The sequence below is a fragment of the Cyphomyrmex costatus genome, unplaced genomic scaffold (assembly GCF_001594065.2).
Source record: "Cyphomyrmex costatus isolate MS0001 unplaced genomic scaffold, Ccosl1.0 scaffold146, whole genome shotgun sequence".
NCBI classification, from domain to species: domain Eukaryota; kingdom Metazoa; phylum Arthropoda; class Insecta; order Hymenoptera; family Formicidae; genus Cyphomyrmex; species Cyphomyrmex costatus.
The window spans coordinates 58,396-84,748 of record NW_017275457.1 but is presented as its reverse complement, the minus strand read 5'-3'; the positions used below and the strand labels follow the sequence as shown (position 1 = coordinate 84,748).

Here is a 26,353-nt window from a genome sequence, read left to right as displayed (position 1 = left end):
TTTTGCACTAAATATTAAAAAATATAACAGAGAATTCTATCTTCTAGTAGAAGAATAAAGGTCAAAAACTGAAATGTATGTATATATATATAAATTCTCAAATAAATTATTTACAAAATCATTACTCACAAATTAAACAATGCAGAATATTGCGTCTTGCAAAATCGTATCAACTGTCATTACATGATACGAAATATGTACTCGTATCGCAAACTACAAACACATGCAAGCAGCAGAAAGTTACAATAAAGCAAAGAACCTAACTTACATAAAGTAACGATAAAAGTAACTAATGAAATCGTTACTATTACCTCAAAAATGTAACTGCGTTACCAAAAACGTTACTCAGAAGAAAATATAACGCCGTTACCCATTCGTTACCGAAAAAAGTAACTTGTAACGGTAACGACGTTACAAATAACGCGTTACTTGCCAACCCTGTCTGAGATATTTAAAAGTGCATTGGATAATATTATGCAAAATATTACTCATGCTTTCTTTAACGAAGAAATGTATATATGTATAAGTATATCGCATATTAAAAAATAAATACGGTAAGAACACAAAAATACTTCGGAGTAGTAACAGACGCGTGCAATCGCTCGGGCTCGGGAACAAAAATCATCTCGAGGAAATTCAAGTACTTGGAGGCTGTGAGCAAATCGCATCGATATCGATTGTCGTTAAACGTCGATTGTGGTTAATGAAGTCTTCTCTCCATCTATATATTACAAGTAAAAATTACAGCTTAAAGAGGGAGGGGCAATGGAGTCATAAAGTCAATTGCTGGAGTCACTCGACCCGAAATGCCGATTTCGTGCAACCGATGTATCAGTCTATATCACAGAAACGGAACTCTCCATTTCGCTTGCAGTCTTCTTCTCATCGCCGTCGTTGCCATCGTCGTGATCCTCGCCGTCGAGGCGATTGCGGTCGCCGATCTGTTCATCAGGGACTAGAGGGGCGTCCTTCGATAAGATCAAGGAGTCCTCGCCGATAGGTGCAGCGGCTTCGACTAGATTTTCGACGGACGCCGCCGTCGTCGGTGCCTCGTGGCAGAAGCTCCTACGTAAGGAATGCTGCGTCCTCGCGGTGCCCCTACGTATACTGCTACGCAGTAGATTCGCCACGTCGGCGGCCGTCAAGTTCGAACCGGACATGGTATTCGTGGCAGCGTTCGCACACGTTCGGCGACCACGGTCGATCGTCGAGTGAGTGCGTTCGATCGTGCGCGATCTGCTTGCGATGCCGATCTTGCTGGCGCGGTCGATGGTGTTCGGCCGATGACGACGCTCGATCGCCGACACGTCCACGCTATGCCGACTGTCGCCAGTATTTGTCACGTCTGGTCGTGGCTCCGACAACACGTGGATTGCGACGTGATCGTGCGACAGCGGTACGCCACTCTGATTCATCTCCACCAGGACGGTCGCATAATCAGGAGGCGGTGGCTGCAACGCCGGTCTTTGTCGAGGCGCGCTGCTCTCCCCCAATACGTTCGCGATCCTTCGCACGCTTCGTCGGAAGCTCTGCCGTAACATCTTCGCGATTCGTGCTCCGGTCGCCGTTGTATAGCTTGGCGGAGGTGTGTACTTCGGCGGCGGATCTTCGAAAGGTATCTCCGTGGTTGCGGTGGGTAAGATTCCGTTCCCATGCAAGCTGGTGCTGGTGTCGTTTCCAATTTGAGTCTGAGCGTCGCGAGGATCCTCCGAATCCATGGGCCGACAAAGCAATTGAATTCTCTGCAAAAATAAAACGGATTGTTTCATTGAAGATGAATACGGTGCATTTAATTCAATATGAGTATTTTTATACATTTTACTTACAACTTTATGTATAATTGCTTATACAACGACTTATGATAAATTAATCCCGATAAACATGAAGAAATATTACATCAATATTATTATTTCTTACTCAATAACACAAACTGTTATATGTTACATTAAATTTATATTGTTGAGTGAGAAATTATAATTGCTGTAATGTTATACTATACTGTTACTTTGTGTTTATAGAGATATTATTAAAGAGCGTATTAATACACATCGTAAAGTAATGTCGCTACAACACCCGCAACATTAACACAGAAAGAAATTAGTGAGAACTTACGCCGTTACATTGTTCACAATGATTTATTGTTACTTCCACCTGTTCGCTCTATTGTCAGCAAGAACAGAAAGATAGTGTGATAGATATGTGTTAGTCATTAATTAGTGTGTACTGCTAATACTGCTAATAGCATACAGACATTGTACACAGGAGGGAGTGTCTGGTATAATAACCGTATCATACTCTACAAACAAGAATACTTACATCGAATATATCGGGTGGTCCGTTATTCAAGTATCGACACGCCTGTATGACAGACACCACCGGTATTATGAGTATCGGTGTCAATTGAATCGCCGTCCCGAGTTGCCTTGCCCACACAACCCAGTAATCTTTGCTCGTCCGACGATAAGAATACAGTTCCCAGAAGTCACCGCTCTTGAATACTATGATACTCAGAGCCTACGGAATACAATAATGATGACACGCACCGTTAACTGCGATTCAATAGCTTCGTTGTGTCTAACAAGAACTGCACTTACCATCAAAGTAAGAGGGAGAACAACGGTCCATGTGAAGGAGAGGAGAGGAGCGACCCAGTATTTGAGATATCGTCCATTTGGTGAGAATAACTCGGCTACGACTGCCTCGCCAGAATGTGGTCGTCCGCGGACCGCGAACAAAGCGACGATTTGTATTAGATACAAAAATATTATCCACCATCCACCACCGACGGTATAATCGAGATAGTATACGACATAAATACCCAACTGCAAACACATAAAATAACATATAATGAAGATAAAACTTAGAGAGTATACATTTATTAAAATTATTTATGAAAATATACATAGAAAAATAAAAATATTTTTTTAGTTTTAATGGTAAAATGATAATTAGAGAATTTCTATTATTTTAGTAATAGTAAAAATATATAATAAATATATATGTATTATATATATATATATATACATTTTCATTAAAATGATTACCATTTATTTCACCATTAATTTTGCCATTACTCTATCATTAAAAATATTACAGTTTATTAAACTACACTAATGATATTGTCGAAGCACTTGTTTTTATATCCTTCACTTGTATATCCAAAAATATAACGTTATTCTTAGTATAACCGGAATATCTGCTCAGTGTAGTATGGGGAATAAACATGTACAGTCCAGATTCCTTATCGGGATCCGAGTCACCCTTATCTCGGCCCACGGTTTTCACGATTTTTCTAACATCGTTTGCAGGATTATCTTGGTCTCGTAGGTTGACGACAGCTCTAAGAATACAGGGCCAATCTAGCAAGGGATCCCACTTTCCATTCTCTACGCGTAAACATCCGATAATGTGACGATCCTTCCACTGTCCTTTACCGTTCAAAAACAATTCCATTCTCAGAGTGTAACCATATTCCTTGTTGTGAAATATCGGACTATAGAGCGCGCGATCGCCCTCCTTTGCCTCGTTCATCTTTTCTTTGTAACGATCGATTCGCCATATAATATGGCCATTCGTTGAGGCATTCTCCACACCTTCGCAGGAACATAAACTCAACGATGGTTCCGGTCTACAATTTTCTACGATTAGTTCTTCGATATATTTCAGATTCTCCTTCATTTGAAATTTTAGACCTTTTATCTCCGATTTCCGTTTGGCCACGCTCTCGGCGTGCTTACAGATTTCTTTCGACAAATTATTCACTTTTTCTGATAAAATATCATGTTTGGATATTACTTCATTCGTATTCTTACATCTCATTTCCAATTCCAATTTCAAATCGTTGATACGTTGCGAATGTTCCTGCCATATATCGCTCGTGCGTACGCTCTCCTTAGCAACGAACGTCTTCGTGTCTTTCAATTCTTGGAACCAATTGTTTGGCGTGCACACGTGTTTACTTTGCTCGTCAGTTAATTCTCCCTCCAGTAATTTTAGCTGCTCAGAGATTTGTCGTAAATTCAAGGTAGTGCAATGCTGCATATCGTCAGTGATCATCTCCAGAGTATTCAACCTCCGATTCAGTGATGTGTGATTACTGCGAAATTCTTTGATCGCTTCCTCGATATTCAACTGCAATGCGGCGAAAGATTCCTGCTGAGAATGCAGTAGGCTTAAGTTCCTAGAGAGATCATCCTGCAAACGAATCCGCTCCTTTTCTCCCTGATCGACAGCTAAACGCAATAAGGTCAGTATCGAGAATACTTTTTCTTTCCACACCGAATCTTGGATGTCCTTTATTTGATTGTTTCTTATCGATGCTCCCTTGTCGCACATTTTCTCGTGTACCTCCAGGTTTCTGCGAGGAACGTAAACCCCACATTTGTTGGGGCATTCCTCCAAGACCGCCGCGCAATGTGTTATATGTTCCGTTAAATATTTCTCTTCCAAAAATTCATTGCAAAAATAGCAAGGCACGCTGCGACGCACTACCGAGTGAACGTTATTACTCATTTTTCGTTTTAATACGGACGCACTTGCGATACTATAATACGTGCGCCGGAGCGAACTAAAATGAAGAGCTGATAACAGTTCTCTGGAATGAAAGATTGTACGCTCTATCTGATAAGAGCTGGGAACCTTATCCAAAGACAGAGATAATATTACAGGTATACCCAAGTTACATAGCTGAATCACGCGCGTAACATATTAACATATTGCGTAAATGAAAATGCGTATCTTCGTGTGACTCATATATGTGTAATTAATAATGTAAATATTTGCGTGCGTTCGAGTATAATCGCGTTTTCTGCTAAATATCCTATTGAATTTAAAGAATTCCAACATACCTCCGTAGCCATAGGTAATCCAAGTATGTAACCACAAGCGCAGCTGAAAAACGTGATCGTGGTTTCCCAGAGCTTCATCATTTTCGTATTGATCGCCATTATACCAGTTATTACACAGTGCCAGATCGCCAACTAAAATATTGACAAAACTTTCAAACATATTTCCTTAATTATATATTATGACCACTAAGATTACGACTGTTTTTTTATCGGATGTTAGAGAATTCTATTTTTAGTATCTCTTACATCGAGAACGGGAAAGGGTTTACGTACCTGTTGTGCGATTCCAAATAAGATGAGAATGAAATAAAACAGAATTGCCCAGAACGGTGACACCTGTTCAGTACCTAACAATGCCAGTGTCGAAGGCACCAATTCAGTGGCTAACCGTAGCACCTGGTATCCGGACTCGGCACTTGTGTCCACGCCAGGTCGAATTACACGCTGTCCAAGAAGAAACGATGCGTGAGACATGAATCTTTCTGGCGTGGTGCTGTATCCTGGCGGTGCTGGTTCATTGGCAAGCCTCATAAACGTATACCCTGATATTCTCTCTGTGAAATCATCCAAGAATAATAACTTGTACGAACGCTTTCCGTGCAACGTTTCCGATTGCTCGAGGTAACACAAAACGGCAATTTACCGAAAGAACTAGTAGTGTAGATGTAGCCGTGAAGCCTGAGGATTTGTACGCAGGTATTCGCGAGGAAAGCTGCGAGAAGGAGAACCACAAACGTCAAGATCACCACGAGACTTGTATCGCGCTGTAGAAGATGCTTGTGCTTGTTATGAGCTGCTATCTGAAATTGGCAGTGTTCCAATGTATTCCAATGAGCAACTACCGATTGCATCGTTTAAGTGTTACGATCAATCGAAGAATAATCATAGGAGAAAGGAAATTGTGCTCGTTAAACAATCATCATAAGATTGTAAGCGATGATACCTGCATAGCGGCTGCACCGAGTAACCCCCATGTGAGGAAGACCTCGTTTGAGGCAGCCACCCATGACTTCCCATTAATAAAGAATTCGCTCCAAACAGTGGCAGGGAAAAGTTGGTGGAACGAGCCCGGTGGAATGAGTCCAATCAGTTTCGCGCAAAGGACTAACGTGCCAAATACAGGCGCTAGTGTGAAAACGTACACAACTTTTCCGTAAGATCTCAGTCCTAAATTAAAATAGAAATGATAAAAATTAAATCTTTTGCGACATATTGAACCAAAAGATAATGGTTTAAAGTTTATGTGAAATATAATAATGACAAAATTTTCTTTCTGACGCATCATACTGAACAAGGACATAAATGTTTGCTGATTTCAACGTTTTCGAACAATTACTTCAATATATATTCCTTATTTTGTTTTATTTTATAAAAATCAATACGTTAAAAGACTGTCACAAAAAGCTAGTGAAAGAAACTAGTATAAAAAAATTTTCGTAGAATTTCTCTTTTCGTAGAAAAAAAGATTCACCTTTACTCAGTGAAACAAACACAATCATCCACACGACGGCTAAATTGAAAGCCACTTGGAACTTCAACGTGACCACACCAGGATTAGAGTCAATCAAATGATGTCTTTGTAATACAGCACCGCTGAAGTAATCCGGAACAGTCTCGTGTAATTTGTACGAAGCGGTGGTGTTGTGTGTAAAACGGTTGTCTTCTCGATAGAGAAGAAACGGCTCCGCCCATCGATACTTGTCCTGCTTCGTTATGAATGAATCTCTGCAATCAATGTACCACGCATTTTGTCCTACTTGATCAACAAGGCATGACATTTCGATATTGTATCCACCGGCGGAGGAGCCTTAGAGACTCGAAAAAGTTAATGAGATCATTGCATCGTAAATATATATTAATTTCACGTTGTTTCCAGGACGTGTCTCTAAGGGTTTGCGAGTTCCATTATTTCTGTTTGACCTACTAAACTTAGAGTATGCAGGTTCAAATACAAACTCGTTCGTTTTGAATTTCATCAAAACTTAAAATGACATCGATCAAATTAACTTAATCCAAATCCAATTAACTTAATCAAAAGTATCTTCAGTATTTTATTAACTTATATAGAATTTAAAATTAATATATAGAAATACAAATAAGTAGATAAAGTAAATAGTGTAGATAGATAGTTTCTTGAATATAAATAACATTTATACGATTAAACATGAATCTTGACATATCATATAATTAATAATAAGAAAATTATCATATAATAACGTTATTAATAATGTTATTATATGATATAATGTTATTATATCATATAATAACATTAAATTGATTGATTTACTGTAATCCGTGTTTTTTAATTTTGTCCAAATAAAAAATCGTTAGTAATTTGATATGAATGTAAGGTAAACAATGACTTGACAAATATGGTCATTTAAACTGTTCGTAAATCTCATACAAATAACAAATTGCGAATCTCGAACCATGAACTGCACATAGTGCAGCGTTAACTTAATCCTTTTGCATTCGTTTTTTATTCTCTCCATTTACAATCTGGGTCTTTTTTGTACAGTCCAAGTTTTGATTATTCTATTCTCTGAAACTTTCAGAGTGAATTGTCACTCTGAAGAGTCAAATCCGTCAAATCTCACTTTTAAAGGGGTATGTTAAGTTAGCACCCCAACTATAGTACTCAGGAGTTCTGATTAGAGTTCCCACTTCCTTTTGACGAGACGAAGAGTTCCCTATAGTTAATAACAAGAGTTCTGCTCAATAAACCGTTGCGTTGGCCCAATCGCTTTTTCACCTAACAGTTTTCGATAGAACTCGTCGAGTACTATAAGAAACGCAACTCAGAACTACTCGGTACTCTCAAAAAATTTTCAAAGATTTCTACTATTTTTTTTAAACTTTATTATTCTTCAAAAATGTTTTTTATGTATCAAGAACTCTAGGTATTCACAAAATACTTGATATTGTTAAGCTGATCAGAACTATGCGACCTTGAATTTCGTTAAAAAGCTAGCACCCCATTTTTTAAAAATTATTAAATATGATTATTAAGCGCATATGTCATTAAAAATCATAGAGAACTCTTCGTATCGTCAAAAAGAAGCAGAAATTATCATCAGAACTATTGTACCTAAAAATTAATTTTTCAAAAATTTTTAATTTTTTTTTTAATATTCGAAAATTTCTTTTACATATCAGGAACTCTAGGCAATCGCAAATTGAAGCTATTAAGCCGCTCAAAACTATTCCACCTCGAAATTCGATAAATAGTTAGCACCTCATTTTTTAAAAATGTAAAAAAAATGTTTATTGAGCGGAACTCTTGTTATTAACTATAGGGAACTCTTCGTCTCGTCAAAAGGAAGTGGGAACTCTAATCAGAACTCCTGAGTACTATAGTTGGGGTGCTAACTTAACATACCCCTTTTAAAGGCTATAAAAATTGTGCCATTCTTTTTTAAGACACTGACATAATTTTTACACTTTAGAGTTAGATTCCACTCCAAAGAATTCAGAAAATAGGTTTTCAAAATGTGTGGAAAAATTCAAAGTCACTCTTCACTCAACATCTCTATATAATTACTGCAAATAAATATTTTAAGATATTTTAGGAGGGAGAACCGGATTCTGCCCTCTTTTATTTCAAAGAAAAGGAGTAAAATTTATCTTAAATTTGCAAAAAATATCCAGATTAAAAATGAAGGGTTAAGAGGTATGTTTTAAAATGTAGTTTTACATCAAAAATTTACCTGAAGAACACAAACATCCACGATACACCGACTATACTGTAGATACCGATGAATGCCTGCGCAACGAGCAAGGCTATTCCGACGCCTTGACAAATCGGAGATATACTCCACATATCTACGGAACCGGCCGCCAATCTTTGTCCAAGACATACTTGTAGTGTTAACAGCGGGATGCCCAATATAAGAGACAAGATCAGGAACTGTATCATGAAGTTTGCTGCAAAAAGAAAAGGAAGTAAAGAATAAGTTAAAATAAATTAAATTATGACTTTTAAAATCCAGTACAAGTGAAATGCTTATGTATGAGTCTCCGTGGTTGTTACTTGAGTTACATTTTTTAAGAGAATTTGCAAAAAATTAAAACGTATCAAATAAAGTTAATTTCTGATATTTGTTCAGCGTGCTTGAGATTCTTACATAATTATTTTAACGGTCCAACAAAATCATTTTCAAATCTGTATTTAATCAAATTTATAAATACTTCAATTAAATTGTTCTTTCCGTATAGCATCTTACACTTATATATTCTACTAAAGAATAAAAGATTAAAAACGTCGGCAAATGGGAAGGTAAAGAAAAATTCCTCACGCGCGAGGGACGAAGGAAAACGTCTCACGATTGAGAAACGTTGCTGTAAGTACGTTAGACGTGGGTATCCGACCGTTTCTTCAATAAAATCGGTCATTATTCTCGCAAATAACCGTGGAACTAATTATTGACATTACGGAGAGCACGCTGCGATATGAATTAATATCAACACGGCACGACGCGGTAATTTCGTCGGTTCTTGCTCGTTCTGGAAGGTCTTATTTCGCGTTGGCGCCGCATACGTCATGGGGACTCTACAATTTCGCGGACTGAGAGCCGTACACGACCCAGCAATAAGAATTCGATTGCCAGTAGTGCGCATAAATTTCGCCAGTCACGAGTATAAGCACGGAGATCGCGTTTTCTGCGTGCTAAAAACATCGAAACCGCGATCACGTCGAAACGGAGACCGGTCTCAGTTTCTCGCTGAAATCGGTCCGCGAAAAAGTTACGTGCGTCAAAAGTCTTCTCATCTCGCACGTACGACTCGCATCTTATGTCGCGAGAGAAGAAATCCGAACTTCTAATGAAGTCCTCCACGTGAGGGTCATTGCACGAGTATTGGGATAGAGTCTTATTCTATTTTATGCCAGAACCTTGCATTGCTTCAACGTGTAGCCATCTGTAAACAACGTACAAGAAAGAACAAAGCATACTCTTATCTTTCTTAGTGATGAAATCTCATTCTAAAGAATGAAAAGTCAGTCTTGATAACTCAATTTTCATACTTTAAGAGTAAAGTTTCACTTTTCTGAGTGATAATTCATTGTAAAAGTTTCACAGAGTAAACTTACCACTTCTGGTTACGCTGTGTTCTTTGTGTGTTATTTACGTTATGTCTTATGGGTATAATATGTTAAAGGAACGTAAGACTCGTAACATAAGACGGATACAAGGCAATATTCGTGCGGTGGCCCTGATAGTACATTTGTGGCATCTTTTTGTGGTTGACGCACGTGTTATGGCACTCACCTCCAAACTGTACGCTAAGAATAGCGAATCTGCTGATGTTAAAGAGTCCCAGAGTGCAGCCGAGGCACGCGAGGGTCGAACTGAGAGCGTGAGGCCATTTTCCCAGAGGATTCTCGTCTTCATCGTCGTCCTCGCTCCTCTCGTTATGCCTGTTGGCATCTCTCTGTCTCTCGCATGGCCTGGAACTGATATCACAAAAATGTACGATTATTAAAAATAATTAATTAATTAAAAGTAATTCTCGATATCTCGGATAAACACTGGAAACTATCGACTTTACAAAATTGTTTTAATTCATTTTAAAACAGCATGTAATTTAATTTCATATTTGAAAGAAAATGTGCGAAAGCGCAACTAAATCTTTAATTGACGCAGCAAGTCTCATTTACTTTGTAAAATTAGCAGATTATAGAGAGTGCGAGGTATTTTATCGTATACATCTCCATTTCCGATCGTAGTCTAGCTGATGCTGAAGATTTCTGCGGGATCATGTCAGTTCGCGGTGAAACTAGGTCGAGTGGAATTTTATCGCGTGTTGCTGTCTTAATACGGAAAGAGTCTTATCGCGTCTTACTATAAACTTATCCATCTGATCCTACAGAGATACACCCAGACGAATATACCCAGCGGAGCGTACATCCTAAGCTATGTTCAGAATTCCCATTCAAGTGCCACGAAGATATCATTTTATCCTTGCTGTTCACCGAATGTTAAACAAAGATATAAAATGATACCATAGGCGGTAGGTACTCAAGTGAGAATCTGAACGTGTTTCTACGCAGAAGACCGCGCTAAAATTAGCAGGAGTGAGAAATCTTTGTATCCCCGGCCTAATCGCTGTAACAAGCAATCGCACGAATGGTAGGGGTCCTCGTAAATCCAATAAGGCGGTCGTCGATGATACACGAAGGAAATCAACAGTGAATTACGAGCCGGGGGCTCTATCGTGTACTTAACGTGATTATCCCACCGGGGATTTAAATCACGCGGACACACCCGGTAGATCGCGCGCCTAATACCGATAACAGATGGACCATCCAGATTGGTACCGTTATCATGAGATGGAGAGGCTAAATAGAGAGACGGAGCGTATCACGATCGTTACGCGTCGAAGCGGAGATTCCTCCGTTCGAGAAGTTTCCGCCAAGTTTCGTCGGTGCGTCATCAAGCTGCTCCTCTTTATAAGGGTTGTGTGTTTAGGTGTGAAATATAATAATTTTCCTCTACGTGTATTCAATGTAAACTACGTAAATTATATGTTTTACGTGTCATCTATGTAAACAAAGTATGGATCATCGAAGCTTATATGTTCTTTCTCATTGCACTGGACTGCACTCAAGCTTCTATCTCGCTTATATTTTTATTTATCAATATTAAAGTTAAATATATTAAGAATCATAAAACTTAATTACCTTTTTCTGTACTGTGTTAGCCAATTTGTAATAATTTATACATTTTACATTGTTTGTATATTGTTTACATAGAAAAAATTTGTATGAACTTAACGTAAATAATATGTAACATTTCATGTAAACGTAATCTTGAAATATACGATACGATATGCTCACATGTATTATTAAATATAAATTAATGATTGTCGACTGATCAAATTTTTTTTTGTGTATATACTCGAAAAAAAAAGATCTTGGTAATATATAAAAATTTAGATGAATACAAATCTAAAAATAATTTTATCAATCCATCAAAAATAATTACGTATAAATCTCGAGCATAATGAATAATGTTATAAAAAGATTTGATATTCTATATAGACATCAATTTATATAGAACGTCTTACATAATTATTTTGATGGTCCATCAAAACTATTTTTAGATTTAATATAAATGTTTAGATAATTCAGCAAAACTATACTTTCTGTGTATGTTTTATGTGTATATTGATGCAAAACGTCAGATTTGAAGAGCAAAGACTTTTTAATAAGATATGTATATCTATCATTTATAATCAAGATTTTCGAATTAATATATACATTGTGCTCTTGGCATGGTTTTTTAAAACTAATTCTTGTTTCTTGGTAAGTCCCGGTTTTTACTTTGAAAAGATTAAACAAATAGAACAGCTTCAAATTCTATGGACCGTTTCTCTGGTATGAAATTTGCTGAACCATTGTTGATGATCCGTACCGTTTATTAACACTATTCTCCTCAAACTCCAATGCACATGTAGCTCAGGCAACAGAATTATTCTCAAGTTTAAATTAACACATCGTGATGGTCGAAACATCTAAATTTTCAAATTCTATTCAATTTAAAATAAACTTATTAATAAAACAAATGATCACTACTTTATTATACACATCGATTTTAACTCATAAGAAACGAGGACATGCACAACGTATATACAATATAATACCTGACTTACATTTAACAATCTCTTCTCGTAAATAATAAAATCCGAAATTTTTTGGCCTTCTTAATAATAGAGCTATACTGTTGAATAATCTTTTTTAATCTTTACGTAGATACGCAAAGAAAGTAATATTTGCTACTATATAATTGCATGATAAAATAATTACGGTTAAGAGCTCTATTTTTATATATTTATAATTATTACTGCCACAATCTTGTCTAATAACATTATAACAGTTATTAACTACAATTATTTTATCATGAAATTATACTCGCAAATATCAAGCTCTCTTCTCACAATCAGTATATAGATTCTGTCTTAATAACAATGTCATTTGATATCGAACACCATCTTGCAAAGCAAAGAAAATGAACGAAAGGTCATATAGGAGCAAATAATTAGATCACTAACTTGTAAATTATTTGATAATACATGTACGGATTGACGTCACAGCAATCTGTGCTGCATATTTATATCACAAAACATTAATAAATTTTGGAATTTTTCATCATCGATCGCCCACGTACGTATCGGTGCTTGAAAATTGAGAGTGGAAATCACGTGCCGCTAACTCCACGGCACGAATATCACAAATACATGTTAATTGTATGCCAGTTATAGCATGCCTGAACAATAAAAAAACAAACCGCTTGCATTAATAGCTATATAATAGATTACATAACATAGATAATAGAGTACATTCTTATCGATTAATTATATAATACCGCGAGTTGTACCATTATTCAATGTATATATATATATATATATATATATATATGGGGCATTGTTATCTTAAAGATTCAATATGAATCGCACGTTCCATGTACATAGAACATGTTTTAATAATAATCGATGTTAACGAATAATACATCTTCGAATTATTAAATTATTTATATGCATTTACCAATTACTTGTTAAATATAAACAGAAGCCGCTGAGTAAGATGTTAGTTTAACATTTAACTTATAAGATCTACGATTCTGTTTAATTACGAAAAATTACCATTTTAACATGGACTTTGTCTTTACGGACAGTTAACTCTTGACCAATCTATAGTATTATTTGCAGTTTCCCAGAAAAGCTTTATAAAGATCGTCGACACGGAATTGTTATCAGCTCGGCATCGTCGACGCAGTGCACCGAGTACCGAGAAAGCAGCAAAGTCGCTTTTTAAATTGACGTCATTGATATTTCGGGGCGCACGAAACGCGAGGTCCGAAGGTCGTTAAAAACGAAGGAAGTGACAAAGGGCGAGGGATCGATACAGCAAACCGCCGTGGTCACCGCTAATGACCGCGAACCCTGAAGCCCCTTCAACCGATGCCGCTCGCGATTAGGAGCACGCGAGCCGCCACATATTCTTGACACGATAACCACTCTGGTCTCCTTTCCTCTTTCTCTTCCGTTCACTCGGCACGACTGTGTGCCCGATTTTGCGTGGGTCAGTCCGATCGATCGAGGCTGACCACTTCGATGAAAATATCCCGCGAAACAGTTGAACCGGTGTCTCGACCCGATTACTCGATTAAAACGACAATAAAAACAAATTGGAGTATACCATTGAAATGCCGAAACGCAGAAAAAACGATTTAGCTGAAGTATCTAAAAATTGAGCTGGATACTAGACACGAAAAATAATTTTGAGAATAATCTCTCTAAGATTTATGGAATATATATTATAGAATCTAATTCTCTAAACTCAGTGGAATGTAATCTTCTTACGGACTCTTTTCTTCAACAAAAATTCTCTATAAAAAAAATTCAGTAACACATGCGCCACGGTACGGATACAATGGCAGCTCAAGAATCGAATGGGTATGGGAACATTGTTATAGAACTTTTAATAGGACCTACAATATAACGCCGAATCCGAATGGCATTGATGATCATAGACCTTTTAATCACCAGATGGAGCCACATTTTCGGCTCCTTAAACGCGAAAAATCGCGTTTGGACGCAGGTGGGATTGAACTCGGTTCTATAAAATCGCGAGTTAATCGCACTGAGTGATGAGCCACTCGACGCTTAATTCTCTAACGAGCAAAATCTCGCTCTTAGAAATTGACAATCGAGCTTTTTTTCAATATTGGCTCAATTGTCATTTTTTGTCACACTTTAGAAATAAATTCCACTCTACAGATTTTAGAAAGCTCGAAATAATCAAACGGATATATGATGGATTTGTTTTTCTTTTGCGCTCACTAAAAATTTTCTATGCAATAGAACTTGGAAATTCAAGCGTAATGAGCAATACTACAAAAAGTTTTAATATTCTATCTTGAACCAGAATTATTCTGTTTAACATTATTTTCAGATCTATATTTCTGATATTTCAGTGAAATTGTTCTTTCCGTGTATTTTTCGTATACAAAATCAATGCGGTCTATACGTTATACATCATCAATTATTAATTTTCGCGAATATCTCTTTCCACGAGAACTGAAGAAAATCTGTATTCGTAAAAATGGATTTGCAAAATTCTCATAATGGTGAGATCACAAAGAATTTTTGCTTCTAATATAATTCAGGATATTTTTGGGCATATCTTTCAATTTTTATCTGTTCGTTCTTACGTCAGTCAAGTGATGAGTTTAGCTCGACAAGACTAACTCAAAGGTTTCGCCTCATACAAACACTTACTTATTTAGAAGACAAGGCATTCCTGTTAGTGATTTACGGACTCGGGAAAATATTGATCGCTCGCTTGGTCTTTGATAAAATCCATAAAGTTTATCAAGGCAAGCGCGTCATATTAGGAATTTGATTGTGAGTAATTTCAGTGACATTGCCTAGCAAGGCTGAAATACATACGCAGAGAACGAATTAATCCTTGATCAACTAGAAACACCGCTTATACAAAATCTTAGTGTCCGTTTAATTATAGATCTGTTTTTATAGCTGAACTAGTATACACTTTTTGCATTTAAAGTGAAATAGGTTTATATTTGATATTTCGCAAGAGCGAGAAGAAAATTTCTAGTGCAGCAAAAGAAAAACAAATCCATTATATCCGTGTAATTGTATTACAGATTTTGATTCAAATGATGCATTTCATTATGGATTAAGAAATCAAAAACCTTCGAAAAAAATATAAAAACATTTTTGTCTGTTATTTCCTCCATTTTGTCTTTACAGTGCTATTAATATACATACAAATGCAAAACAAACATCTTATTTAATTAAGTTACACGCAACTATCTGATATGCCTTAATATGCATATATATTTTTATACAAAAACCGCACACTAAAAAAAGCTGTGAATTTAATTGTGCAATTTCTATAGCTTGAATTAATGCCCGTGATACTTAAACTTTTAAATTAGAAAAGTTCTTTATACAAAAAAAAAGGATTAATAATCAATGAAAAATATCTCAACAATTGTTACGAAAATATATGATAAAAAATAAGATTTCTGTTTAAAAAATTTGAAGTGATCTTCACTTGTCTCTGTGAAGTTCTTGATCGGTTTTAGTGACACTACCTACCTTTTTAATATGTTTAAACAATTTTTCGATCCGTGCGCTGGAAAACTTAAAAAATTATTTAAACGTATTAAACGAGGAGTACTCAAGTCGACACCTGCATATTTCTTCGGAACTATTGTAGTACTGTCGGAAAAAGTCGAAAAATCGGCCAGTACTGGCCGTTTAGGGGTACTTTACTCTTGACGTATGGTGCCAGCGCGCGGATTGAAAAATTGTTTAAACATATTAAAAAGGTAGGTAGTGTCACTAAAACCGATCAGGAATTGTAGTATTCTTCGAGTATTATAAAATGGCGCAAAAAGAATAATTTTTTTGAAAGTTGAGGTGCGAGCTCTTTTTTTAAAAATTTATTTAAAAATATTTAATGGCCGGTACTATTGTTATAATCGATCAGGAATTGTAGTACTCTTTGAGTACTGTGAGATTCCGTCATAAAAATCGGCTTTTTCAAATCTTGCGATGCCACGCGAAGTTAGCACCGCATATTTTTATTTTTAAAAATTTTTGGCCTAAATTAACAGTACTGTTGATGAAACCTATCAGGAACTTTAGAACTATTGCGGGTGCAAGCAGTACTGTTATTAAAATTTCCAATTTTTAAAGTTGAGGTGCTAACTTCACAGAGACTCTTCACTTGACTTAAAAACATCGACATCTGACATCTAACAATTTTTGTATCAACTTATATAATTTTTTCGTATGTTTTTAATCTTATTATTGTTTAACATTTTTCTTTAAAATGTTTCATTTTCGGAATATTGTGTCGTTCCGAGATTTCTTAAACATCCTATGTATGTAACAGATGAATCCAAAATATACGGGAATACATATATCGTAATTTTACGTCAATGAATGCAAATCAAAACACGAAATAGGCAATAGCGATAAAATTTTCGATCGATAAATTGGAATTTGGTGTCTATTCCTATCGCTGCTCTTATCGTTGTTGCTTCGTATTACGTTTACAGCTGTAGAGATAGAAACAGACAGGAATCCAACATTCGGGAATGCAGGGACATAGAATAGAAGGCAATAGCGATAAATTTTCGACGAGTTGGAATTCTGTGTCTATCGCCTTATAGCCCACCAATCACCATTCAGATTTTTCATTTCGTTTATACACGCTATAATCTTGAAGCAGGAAGAGCCTATACGCGATCAGATTGGTTGGCCTTTTTATTTCTTTCGGCATTGTGCAATGGGAAGTGACAATTGCTTACACATCGCTTATTTCTGTACTATTCCTATCGTCGTTCTTGTCGCTGTTGCCTCGCATTGTGTCTAGCTTTATTCTCGATAAATAATTGATAAAATTTTCTCGTCCCGATAGGCAGATATTCTCGCTCATAGATTCTCGAATTTTATCTCGTTTGAGATTATCGACTATTTCGTTTTATTTATATTTTATAATAAAAATTTATACAACCAGATAGCTCTTTAATTGTAACTGGCATTGATTTCTTGGATTCTTCGAGACGAGACAAGACAAGAAAAATCAAATGAGATAAAAAATTCTGAGACGAGATTCTCGAATTTTTCACTAAAATGTTCGGCATGAAAGAATTCCTGCAGCAATGTTGTAGTAACATTACAAATGTTGCAGCCATGTTGCTACAAACTTCTGTTCTGTATAAGGATATACGCAGCACGTGTAAGATGTCTGGCATTATTAAAAACACTTTACAGAACATCACACAAAGTGTCATTCATAATAGTGAACAGTTATCAACTGAAGCAGCTGCGTATACATAGTAAAGGGAAGAGGAACAGAATAGAATAGTTGTAACTGTTAAATTTGAACAATTCTAGCTTTGTAACTACCAAGAATAAAACATATGTTCAAGGAAATTTTTTTCTTTCCATAATCCATATTATCTCACAAAACATTTCCATTTCTCCCTGCGCTCTCTAAATTCTTTGAAGTGGAAAATCACTCCAAAGAGCGATAGAATTTTCAATCTTTAACGAGTGAGATTTTAAAGTGAGATTCCACTCCAAAGAATTTAGAGAGTACGTGCATCTAAATATTTTACGCTTATAAATTTTATAATCATGCGCTTCAAATGCATCTGTTATTTTATGAATCTCATGCGTGAATTTCAAGGATAATCGCACAACAGCGCGATCTCATAAAGTCTCAGAAAAGAATCGCATCGCAATCGCAGAATACAAACACCCGCGGCGTTTCGCATTTATGCTCGCCGGGCGTATCGCCAGGCGCTCATTCAGAAGTAGAATTGACAAATATTTGTATTTACCACACGAATTGAATATTTGCGCAATAAACCCGTCTGGTACTGTCCTTGGTATGACCGATTCAAAGTTCGACGAATGCGTGAAGTTGTATTTCTGTATCGCGTGCCACGACGAAATAAGGAATTGATGTGAACGCACATTTCTCCGTGGTTCGTCGGGAAATTGGATAAAATTATTCGGCGGATTACATCTCGAGAACGTAGAAAAATGTTTAATAAGCTCTGCTACTGGATAAGTAGATATTTAAGAAAGTGTTCCGTCTTTGTAGATACATACATATGATAAATAAACAGCCGGCGATAATATGATAAGCTTGTGATGTTGATGTTCGTTTCAGTATTTTTAGTAGATTTTATCGTATTTTTTTATCGTAGAGATATATCAACATTTTTTAGATTGAAATACATGGTGATTGCAATTATTTAATACTTCGATAACGCTCGTAATTTCTAGATCAATCTATAATATGATTCTAATCGCAATCAAATTGTGGAAAAGAATATGAAAATACGCTTCTTATGAGAGCAACGTGAAAGGAATCTCTAGCAGTGAATATCCTGATGAATATGACATTTCTTTAACATGAATATGATCTTTCTTGTTAATTATGAGTCGCATATCAATAATAACATATCCAACATAAAAACAAAATTTATGTAACATTGAGGAGCAGAGGAGATAGGAAGAAAAAAAGAGGGGGAGGAGAGAAAAAAGAGATAAAATGTCAAGAGAACAAGATTGATTGTGAGAAAAAGTATTGAATGTTTTGCACTTGGTATTTTTCGCATTGATATTTGTCCAAAGTTATATATCATTCATTTGCTGCACAATGACATAATTCAGAAAACGAAGTTTTTAAAAATGACAAGTTTAGAGTTGGATCAATTGTTGTAGCGATATGTCATTATATATAGACGTATTATTTTTACATATGCATTGACATGCGATAAATTTAAATTACATGCGATAAACTAATTACTAGCACAGAATCTCTACTATGTTATTTTTATCGTACATACATTGCATATTATTAAACACTTTTATAAATATGAGAATATTAAACTTTTTATCAATATAAATATAGATCCTATGGCAGATATATAATAAGATAAAATTGATATAATTAATTCTTGATTATAACCTGAGAAAAAAAAGGAATAACACGTCATTAGGAGTGTTTTGCTCGATCTCGATGTAATTTTCTAGTTAATCCGCGAGGGTCTGCTCAATAATCTCAAGGAAATACGAACTGTGAATATGATTTACGTCCACAACATTGAAAATGTATCTGTTAAAATAACGACTGTCTTTAAACAGATATACGCGTGTAAGTCCTTGTGATTTTATTATATAAGCACGCGCAAATAAACGTTTCTGCAGCACCCACATAATTCGCGCTGTCGAAAATTGCTTATGTAATTTTATGATTTTGTGAAATAAAATAAAAAAGAAATTACAGAAGAATTGCATTCATAATGATCGGCTATTAAATATATCCTACTTTAATCGCTCACCTAATTACCTTTCGATTTCTTCTTATTTCTCTTCTTATTTTGATGCTCGTTTGAGGGAACTATTTAATTTTCTAAGAACGTTTAAACTGTTCAGACACGTTTTTCAAGTATTACGCACGTTACATAAATTATATATTTCTTCTCTCTCTCTCTCTCTCTCTGTCTGTCTCCACTAAATTTTCGCAAAGAACATTACTCAGTTCTCTAAAGGCTGGTATTTATCGTTATGTGCACGCTTGCATTATCCTTGCATAAAGAACTAACAATGTTACAGGGTTTAAGTTCGCGAATTGTAACGCACTCATCGCTCTGCGTCTAAGTCATTCGTAGATAAACTCTAAACAGTAATTTAAACACTTAAAATGAAGCAATTTAGACTCTTACGATAAATGTACCACCTCCATCCTCCCTAAACTGGCTGATCGAAGTACTCGATCTCTAAGGTATTGAATCCGACAGTCCTGATTCACATTAGAGATATCTCGAGTTGTCACTTGATTCAATTTAAGTCTATTTAAATCATCGGTGATACAGACGGTTTCAAATGATATAAGTTTATTTTATTAACCAACTCTCCCCGGCTTAAAAAAATTCTAACCGTGTATTGCCAAATGCGATTTCGACTTCGATTTTCTGCCGCAATACGTTACGGATAAGATCTGCGAGAGACGTCGTCGTGCGTGGAGATTTGCAACATCGAGACACAGTTGTCATGAGAAAGTCAACATTGTCGTCTCTGTGGAAGATGTCGCGTCTCCTTATTATAACAAAGAAGCGTTAATTTCTCGCAGGACAGCTGTTTGCGACACACCGTTCATGATGGGCTGCAAACATTCGTTTTTCTCTCTTCGATTAGTCCGAGTTGGAAAATTAACTCCGGCTGAAAGATCTCCACGTATGTTATAAAACGAAAGTCGAAGTAGAAACGGAAAGCGACAGACATCGCGTGAAATAAGAAGTGAAGTATCGCGTGCTTAAGGGAATCTCGATTACTTCGGACAGACGATCGAAGGAAACACTGCATTATGAGGCACCCTCGTCTCTCGTCCGCTTCCTCCATTATTACGATATGAAAAAAGCAACTGGCATTTTCGATGCCGCAAGTGGCGTATCCCACTTACTTGACACACATTACGTTTTTATCAAACGTTACCTACCTCCGCGAAATTACACGGCGTCGACGTCACCGTGTAATTTTTTTCAAGGAGAGGTGCAAGGTCGAGATACGTTCGTTTTATGAGATGCCGATGACCGCTCGGTTTTCCGTACTTGCGTGCAAAAGCGTGCTGTCGTCGGTGAGACGTTAGAGAAGTCGTTATTTTCGTTTTTTCGAATTTTATTTATATTTGCTGAAACTTGAAATACGAATCCACTCTCTTTGTGTTAAATTTCTGAATTGGCGCCAGACACGACGCGGTTATTTTTTGTGAATATACCGCAAACGCGAGCGAATACTCGTTGCGACCTTGACACAGAATGTCGGTCAATAACTTCCGAAAAATTTCGCAAGATTTACAAGATAAAGCGAGGAGTGATTCATCTGAGTCGTCATACACGGTTTTTCTTTCCGTTAATCGAGCATTCAGTATGTGTCAAATTTCTGAGTAGTGATCCTTTTCAAAAGCTAAAAAAAGTTTCTGGTTAAAAATAAACGTATACCAAAAAAACTCTAAATACATAAATCAAAAGTCTGATTATCTTAACTAGAACTATAATAGATTCAATCAGAAAATTCTCTAATTTGTTTATTTTCAATCAGAATTCTAATTAATGAAACCTTATTTTTTTTTAGTGTAGATTTATTAAAGTCTCAATAATATTCCCATATAAATTTTAATTATTGTTATTAAAATAAACTTAGTATTTATTCCTTTTTATATGAATAATGTTATTTTGATTTCTTGAAATTAATTAATGTCTCTTCTAATACATTAAATGAGTCTCACAGACCTAACAATTGTGATACAAATTTTGACGTCAGCTTCAAAAAGCTAATTCCATATCAATGCAAAATGTACGAAGTTACGTCAAAAAATCTTTAAAGATTCGTCAAAGATTTAATTATAAATTAACTTCATTTCCGTCAATAATTGTGATTTTTAAATTATTTTAAAGATACAATCGATATTTTAATTGTAAATTTTGGAAGATAAATTTAAATCTGCAAACGTAAGCAAATTAAGTAAAATACAGTCCGACTTCTGTGATGGTAAAAACTCGTATTAAAAGCTTTGACAAGTATACCAGAATTTTTTCAATTTTTATATAATCCAGAACAAAAAATTCGCTCTGTTTCTCAACATCCTCTATTACTGACATAGCAATAAAAAAATAGTACAATTGGCTAAATTAATTTAGTTCGTCTCTATTTCTTTCGACGAAGAGTATACATCAATACCGTAGGTATGTATTACGTATTTGAGTCAAACATATTACCTACATTAAACTTAAATACATACATTTTCCAACAAAAGAAATAAAGACAAACTAAATTACTTCAGTCAAACAATTTTTTTCTCAGTGCAGAAGATTTAAAATTGCCAGCGGAGGGTTAATTTTCTGTCGTTTATTAAAGTTTAATGAATGTTTGCCGTGCAAACTGATCGTTCGTTAGCTGTCGGATGGCATCTTTGCAAATAAACACCGTCGATGCGGAAACGTCGTCGAGTCGTTTCAGGTGTAAAACACGCCGGCCAATTTGACGGAGCGCCGCACCTGACGTTACAACGACTACGACTCGATATGGTTCGTTAAGTCGATGTCGCGGTGTTGGAGCGCATTACACCGGGATTGTTGAACGCTGTAAGAGCGACGTTACAGCCGCGCGAGAGGAAGCAAGGAATCATCTCGCGGCTTCGCTAGCCGCTCAAGTGTACTCGGACGGCCGTAAAACCGTAAGAAAAGATACCACGGCGAATGAAATCGTAATCGCCGTCCGTCCAGCCCCTCGAACGTGAGTTTGCACCTCGGATCTTCCGAGAGCAAACAACTCTCGCGGTAATAAATTTCCCTCCGCGTTTTCCTCTCACATCCTGCTATTATCAAGTTCTGACGAACGTTGCTACGATACTAATTTTTTATTTAGCGTCGAATTGTCGATGACGTTAAATAAAGCGGCGCTTATACGTGCGTATAATTTAAGGAGATTCTAATCTCGATGTCTCTCTAATAGCGAATTCGATCACTTATAAATTAGTAAATGTAAGTTAAATATAAAAACATATGAATATTATAAATATTTATTATATGTATATTTTATTATCAATCTAAAAACGAAAAATGCAAATCATCAACATTCACTTCAAAATTAATTTCGGAGTAAATCTGGAATCAGTAAATTAGTATACTTAAAAATTATATATGGATAAAAATATATATTGAAATATAATACTTCTACTACTTAGAAAGATTATATATATATCGATATACAAAATATTATCTATGGATAAGGTGATATTGATAGATTCGCTTAAAAAAATTTTGAGCCAAATCAATAAATAAATTTTTCTCACATCACGATTCCTAGAAAGTGAAATACCCAATAACAATTATCATATTATTTACAATAACCTACATGTTTTATTACACTGTCAAAATTAATTATGCCTTTTCATTTAAAATTATAGAGAAAGAAGTCTTTAGTATAATACACTACAGCGTGAGCGACGGAATTTACCATAAGATAAAATAACGTGAAATATTTCAAGCTGGTCTTCCTTTAGGTAGTTTGCAATTTATTTATTATTAATCGAATCGAGTTACAGAAACATACCCGTATACTTATATTGTCCGCGTTCGTTCATTAATCAATAGTTGACCAACAAAAAACAGGCGCAGTTAATTGAAATGTGATGGCATATGTCGCATACACGAAGCACGCCGCGTTTCGATCGAAGCCACAAGCTTACAATTAATTATTCAAGCGGAGCGCGATTCAAGCCAGCAAACGAGTTTCACAATCTGGGATTGTATTTTCGAAAAATATCGCATACGAAAATGTACGAAAATGCTATACGCTGCATACATTACCGATTTCCCTACTGCTTTCGTACGCAATATTTATCGAGAATAAGGTATCAAATCGAAATAATGAAATGCCAAACGTTCACGTTATATTTTTATAAATTCACTGAAAAAAATACTAATAATAAATACTTGTTTTCGAGTTGGTTTTAAGTAAATCCTAAATAATATTTACTAAATGTATTCTCTAAATTCTTTGAAGTGGAATTTCACTCTAAAGAGTGAAAACTGAGTCTTGGAAAAGAGTAGCTGAATTTCCAATCCTTAAGAGGGAATTTTTACTCTTCAGAATGACAATTCGCTTAAAAAATTTTAGAGAGTAAACATATATCTAATTGATACAAAGACCATTGATTTGTTTTAACTATCATTTTCTTATTAAGTAAATACACTGTAAAAAATAAAATGTTAATTTCAACATTTTTGCATGTCTCGGAAAATATCCACTCAACGTCTTTAAGTTAAAATTAACATTTTATTTTTTTACACAGTGTATTGATTTACTCACAGTATTACTATATTCAAAGAAATATGTATTAAGATTTAGTATATTTTTTCAGAGTGTCTCGCGCATTGTTTACGAATGTTTTAATACCTGACGCGATGCCGACGTTGGCTGCAATAGAAGTACTGATGGCAGATCGTTGGATCGTGGCTCATCCTCATCGCATGTCACGTTAACGTTACTACGTTAATAATCGTCGTTCTTTACATTAACGTCATCCGCCAAAATCGATCCTGCTGTTCTAATCTCGCTTTCCTGGTTCTTTTACTCCTTTTCTTTCACGATGCAAAACAAGGAGATGTAATTTCCTCGAGCTGAATTCGTTCTTCTCCTTTCCCTCACTCGCGCGAATCGTACGATCTTCAGGTGAAATAGTTCTGATTTCCAAGGTACCGCAAGCCACCGCTCGATTAATTTCAAGTAACAAGTTCCGCCTTGGAATAAAAGATCATTAATTATTCTCGCTACTCCTTGCCGGAGGGTTTACCACGAAGAACAGATTTCTTCGTTCTTCAAACGTGGCCGAGATCTATATCCGATTACGGCGTATCTTCAACTTAGTTCTTAAATCTCAAACGAATAGAATTCGTCCTCGGGATAAACGTATATCAATTATCTTATTCCCGTTCGAATGTTTCGCGGTCCAGCGAGGTCACTGAATAAAGGCTCTCCTAATTCCTCTTCCTCCCCTCTGCCGTATTCTCCACGTTTGGCACGTCGCTTTCTCCCCTCGTTATAAAGGGAATTGTAATGTTCGAGGAAAACCGCGCGCGAAGTATACACTCCACGACGATCGGCTCAAGGTTCCACGACGGCTGCTTTAACGAGCTGCGAAACAATCGAATTTCGAAACGGTCCGTTTCCGCGGCGCCGCGCCGGTTCTCTTCTCTCCGCCGCTATACCCTTTTATCCGGCAGCGTGTCGGAAGCGTGAAGTCACGCGCTTGGTTCTTTATTTCGCTCACGCGCCCATACCTCCTTCGCTTCTTTCTTTTCCCGCGTGACACACAATCGTGTCGTACACCCGCGACCGGGACACCCGTTATTTTTCACGTCGCGCGTTTTTGCCGCGGCGAACAATGCCCAGGATTACTTAATCCCGGTTTAGCGATTTGCAGTTTCTCCTGAGAGAGAGAGAGACTACGGTCTTAAACCGTAATCGCAGATGATTATCGCGCGAGCTCACCTCTTGACACGCGGAGACTTTGCCCTTCTGTACCTTTCAGACGCTCACGAGTCACCGAAGATAGTTATTTTTAGTTTCCCTTTCATTTTATACACGTCTGATGGTATCTTAAATAAGGAATCTTAATTGCTTGAGTTTAAAAAAAAAAAAAACATTCTTCTTTTTCCACCTAATCAATTCGCTAAGTATTTCATGTTGATTTCGTTACTCCGAGATGAGGGTGAAGATGAATGAACAGTAAACGTGTAATGTTGGTGTGACATTGAATAAAATTAATTTTTTTCATCCAATCAATTCACCAAGTAATTTTCATATTGATTTCGTTACTCCGAGGATAAATCACGATAGAATGATAGCAAAACTCCAATGTTAGACACATTGATACATTGAATAAAATTAATGCTAATCTTGTATTGCTGGAAACTTTAATATGCCGCCAAAGGTCTTGCTAATTTTGCCAAAATTAGTTGTACGAGAAGGAACTATTTGTCGCGTTGAAGAAATCCGGTAGATTTCTGCTCGTTCACTACGATCTTTCTTCGTTTCTTGTTTGTCTTTTCCTCTTCCGTTCAACGCACGAGCAATTTACGACAAGTATCGGGCTACCTTTACTTATAGTCCGGAAAAGTTTCGATCCTCTCGATCTTCCGGCTTCGCCACTCGCGGTCACTTCTCCGCGAGTTTACTTGCGACGCAAACTTTGCCGGCTAATCGATACGCGGATGTGCTATACACACCGCAATGCGGTCACGTCGGACACACGTCGAATTGCAAAATCATCTACGAAAGTGGAGAACAAGAGACTCTCGGAGCCGCGAAAACCTGCCTCCGCAATCCGATCTGACGTTTATTCGGCGGATATCTCTCGTCGAGAAACGAAGAGGCACGCCGGATCGAGT

The 26,353-nt window shown here is 36.3% G+C and overlaps 1 protein-coding gene across 1 annotated transcript; it reads right to left on the bottom strand.

The window, feature by feature from the left end:
- Positions 1-649: 649 nt before the first annotated feature.
- bdg (sodium-dependent transporter bedraggled) lies at positions 650-24,424 on the bottom strand. Its single transcript, XM_018551771.1, has 12 exons — positions 24,360-24,424; positions 10,115-10,293; positions 8,555-8,771; positions 6,319-6,572; positions 5,791-6,014; positions 5,491-5,647; positions 5,121-5,401; positions 4,848-4,979; positions 3,172-4,620; positions 2,595-2,822; positions 2,317-2,514; positions 650-1,742 (listed from the first exon to the last, which is right to left on the bottom strand). The coding sequence occupies exons 1-12, from the start codon at positions 24,422-24,424 to the stop codon at positions 837-839; spliced, it is 4,290 nt and encodes a 1,429-aa protein (XP_018407273.1). The 3' UTR covers positions 650-836.
- Between the last annotated feature and the right edge of the window lie 1,929 nt (positions 24,425-26,353).